Here is a 3,632-nt window from a genome sequence, read left to right on the forward strand (position 1 = left end):
GTGGACAAAGGCCAGAAGACGTGCGCGAGGTAGCGCCGTCGGCCGGGCCCGAACTTCCGCCCAGGCGAGGCGAGTCTCCGCGCACGCTTCTTTGATAAGCAGTCACTTAAACGCAGGTGTGCGCCCGCGCCGCTTCTTGTGAACCCTTCGTGGCTTGCTTCGGAGTTCCTCGGTTTACCGCTGACGCTTTCCTCGCAAGGTAACCGCTCTTCTTTTTCGATGACCGTGACGCAATCCGGTGCGGCCGAGCGATTCTCCCGGAAACGAAAATGTAATGGATACCAAGCCAAGAATTATTCAAAGGAAAGCATTTCGGTCGACTCCATGTAGCTTTTTGGCCTCATGAAGCCTCATTTTGTACGATTGCCAATCGTCAAAAGAACATTAAAAACCGTCCTTGTTTGATGAACTCATTTCCGTGGAATTTTATGGTCATCGAGCTCGATAGATCGTATTTGCCGGAGATTGCAAGACGAGCTTCATACTTTGAACAGCTGCCCAAAAACTGCGCTGCGTCAATCTCGGGCTGAATGTTTTACATTTGCTTTCGCATTGATAGCCAACGAACAAAGTGCCCACGGTGTTGAAATACCAAGGCATTGATTGAGGAGATATATATGCGGCAACATAATTTCTCAAATGTTCAAGCATGAAGGAATGATTCATCATTTCAGCATAATAATTAGTAAGCTAACCAAAATTGGTCACCTTGATGGAAGTGCAACTTGCGTCGAAAGCAGGTTGGCGTTTCAACCCTTTTGCAATGCCTTCAAATCGTTGACGATTTCAACAGTTTTATTTGCTTCTGCGGATGTGTTCAGCGGTGCTTTTGTGTGCGTGCCTCAATAGCCTTAGTGTACCGTTGACTCTTGCAGAAGAGTTGGACTGATGAACCGTGATGGGAATTTCCTTGTCTGTCCTTTTTCAAGGTTACCATGGCGACCGTGAACAGACCCCCAACGGCTCGGCCGCAACTGGACAGGGCGCGACACTATTGGGCCGCCGGTTGTGCACCAAACGCCAGCAGACAGTCGGACCCAGGACTGCAGGGCCCGAGCCAAGACCCGGGATCGACGGCCCATCCCCAGATGTCGACGCGAGCAGTCTTCTACGTCCCTGCTCCGCCTCCACCTCCGTTTCTGCACTACCAGTGGCCCGTACCCTTCTCCTACAATCCCTTTTCCGGCTTCCCAGGAATGGGTGAGTACTAAGAGGCCTCGACTGTTTTTATAGGCAGATGTGCTGTAAACGCCATACACAACAAGTTTGGGATATTCTATTCAAATGTATTGCATTACGAATAAAAATGGAACCAAAATGCGGTTCTTAAACATGCCTGTGTCTGAAAAAGAAAGAAGCTGACTCAAATGCAGACAATTTGAACAAATTGGTTTAAGGGTCAGGGATGGGCAATTTAAATGCTGGAGGGGGGCAAACATTTTTCATCATTACTACCAAACCAGATCAATGAAAAAAATACTATCATGGACCAAATCACTCCTTTTTTTTTCCCTCCAAAAAAATCAACTCCCTTAAAATTTGAATATTGAGGCACCATGAATCCAAATCCCCAAATTGAGGCCGACGTGCAAATGGAACATTTCTACCATCTTGTGGTGAATTGTGATATGATGAATTAAGACTAGTTGACCACCGCATGTATGCAGTTCATCAGATTGGCACAGTTGGATGTCACCCCCCCCGCCCTGCGCTTCCCGTGTGTCTTAATATGAATGGACATCATTTGATCAGTTTTAATGTGTGCCTGTTCTCAGATAATTGACTCGTTTAAGTGTTTTTTTTTTTTTTTTGAACAGCTTAAAAAAAATTGACCCATTTGAAACGATTTGTCTACCATCTCTCAGGCTACGGAATGGTTGTGCCCCCATTGCCTCCCCCCTATTTAGAGGCTCCAGCATACGTCATGCCCCACCCCCACCTTCAACCGGTTGACTACAGCAGGCACTTTCTCCACCCCGTGCCCCATGCTCAAGGCCCACTGTACCAGACGAGAAGAGTTCGCTCTCCTTATCCTTCCTATGGGCGAGAAACCGCCAACTCGGAGGTCCAAACCGAACCTAGCGAAGGCTCGGCTAGCGACAAAGAGGGAAGCGTCCATGTGGTTTTGGATTCGGGCAGAGGAACGGCTTCAATTTCGCCGTCTTGCAGTTCGAGCTCACCGAAGCAAGATTCTGCTGAGTATCCTCAACCCACCAGTTGTGTCGGCGTGGACGCCCAGGTTGCCGAAAAAAGCAGTCCCCGTCCTGGAGAAAATGAGGCTGGTGAGTCGGGCGGTGAAGCGTTCCAAAAAGGCAGCGACCTCGCAGAGGTGGCCACTCTGGAAAATGGCCCACCCTGCAAGAATGACCTTCGTAGTATGTGGTCGCTGAGCCCCGGAGGTGGCCCGGTCCCCGCGCGTAGCGCCTCGCAACAAGACCATGAGGTTCTCAAAGAAGGCCGTCTCCCCCTCAGTGACATCGTGCTGTGCTGGAGAGCGAGCACGCCACAGGAGGCGGCGCTGCCGCCGAAAGCTTCCGAAAACGCAGTCTTTCACAGCGAGGATGATGAAGGGCCTGTTTGTCAGAGTGCCGTTGAGAGAAACAAGGGTCCCGGGCTTCTGCGATCCGGAAGAGCGAGTGCAGCAGCAGAGGGGATGCGCGACTCCAAAAAGCCATGTGAATCCCAAAATGGAGGCGCGCATTCGTTTGACGATTCAGGCGAAGTCCGAAACGATGAAGAAAATGAGCGTGTGACGGACCCAGGTGAAAACCCTTGCGGGAGTGTTCCTTATAAATTAGGTACCTCTCGAGGTGAAAGGAAACTGAACGAATCAGTGTGGTCTGTGGAATCTTTAGCAGCCTTCATCCCGAGCAAGGACTGGATATTGCGGAACGGGATGCTTGCGGAGGACCCTGAAAATGACATGCTGTCAAAACAAAAGAACGACTGTTGTGAGGGTAGCCGTGATGCGACCCGCGGCCGAAAATTTTCCTCCTCAGATTCTGCTCCGTTGTCAGATGGGTGCCTCGTTTTCAGTACCCCGACTGGGAAGGCAAAACCCTCGCCAAGTCCAACAAGGAATTCGGTTCAAAGCCCTGAAATGACGGAAACTCCAAAACGGGACCCTGGCGCGGCTCCTTCACAAAAGGACCCTCCGACTTGTTCCCAACGTGATTCCGCATCGCCAAAAGAGGCACTTGGTGAAAATGGGGCTCCCGAACCTGTGGCTGATCAAAACCCGCAGCGGGATTCCGGTCTTGTTGTGCAACAGGCTGAAGTCCCCACTGGTGCATCCCAAGGAGAAACTCCTTCCTCAGGCTCATCGGCAGCAGAGAGCATCCCGCCGACAGCCCGTTGGACTTCCGCTAACGCGGAGGCTACGAAATCGGTTACCGTAAAGGACAGCGGTGACGGTCATCGGAGCTGCCATCAACTTTGTGTGAACCTGGCCGATTCCAGAATGGCCGAGTTCTCTTCAGGCAACGTGGGACATTGTTTTTGCATTGGCTGCCACTGCAATCAATTCCATGAATCCAAATGTACATTTGAAGAGTTGAAGCCCAACACCGGAGCAAAAGGAAAACACAGAGGTAACCCGCCGCTCTACGCCCCCCCCCCCCCCCCCCCCCCCA

General features: G+C 51.2%; 1 protein-coding gene across 2 annotated transcripts in view; it reads left to right on the forward strand.

Moving 5' to 3' along the window:
• The window catches only part of LOC109524142 (uncharacterized), a 5,855-nt gene continuing 2,223 nt past the window's right edge, over positions 1-3,632 (forward strand). Inside the window, exons 1-3 of one of the 2 annotated variants that reach the window (XM_019883776.1) lie at positions 1-199; positions 930-1,200; positions 1,908-3,590. In XM_019883776.1, the coding sequence (XP_019739335.1) occupies positions 936-1,200; positions 1,908-3,590 (1,948 nt within the window). In that variant the 5' untranslated portion in view covers positions 1-199; positions 930-935. Of the gene's footprint in view, positions 200-929; positions 1,201-1,865; positions 3,591-3,632 lie in introns of both variants that reach the window. The other variant, XM_019883775.1, reaches the window with a different exon arrangement.

This window comes from Hippocampus comes, unplaced genomic scaffold, assembly GCF_001891065.2.
Source record: "Hippocampus comes isolate QL1 unplaced genomic scaffold, H_comes_QL1_v1.1 scaffold159, whole genome shotgun sequence".
Lineage (NCBI taxonomy): Eukaryota > Metazoa > Chordata > Actinopteri > Syngnathiformes > Syngnathidae > Hippocampus > Hippocampus comes.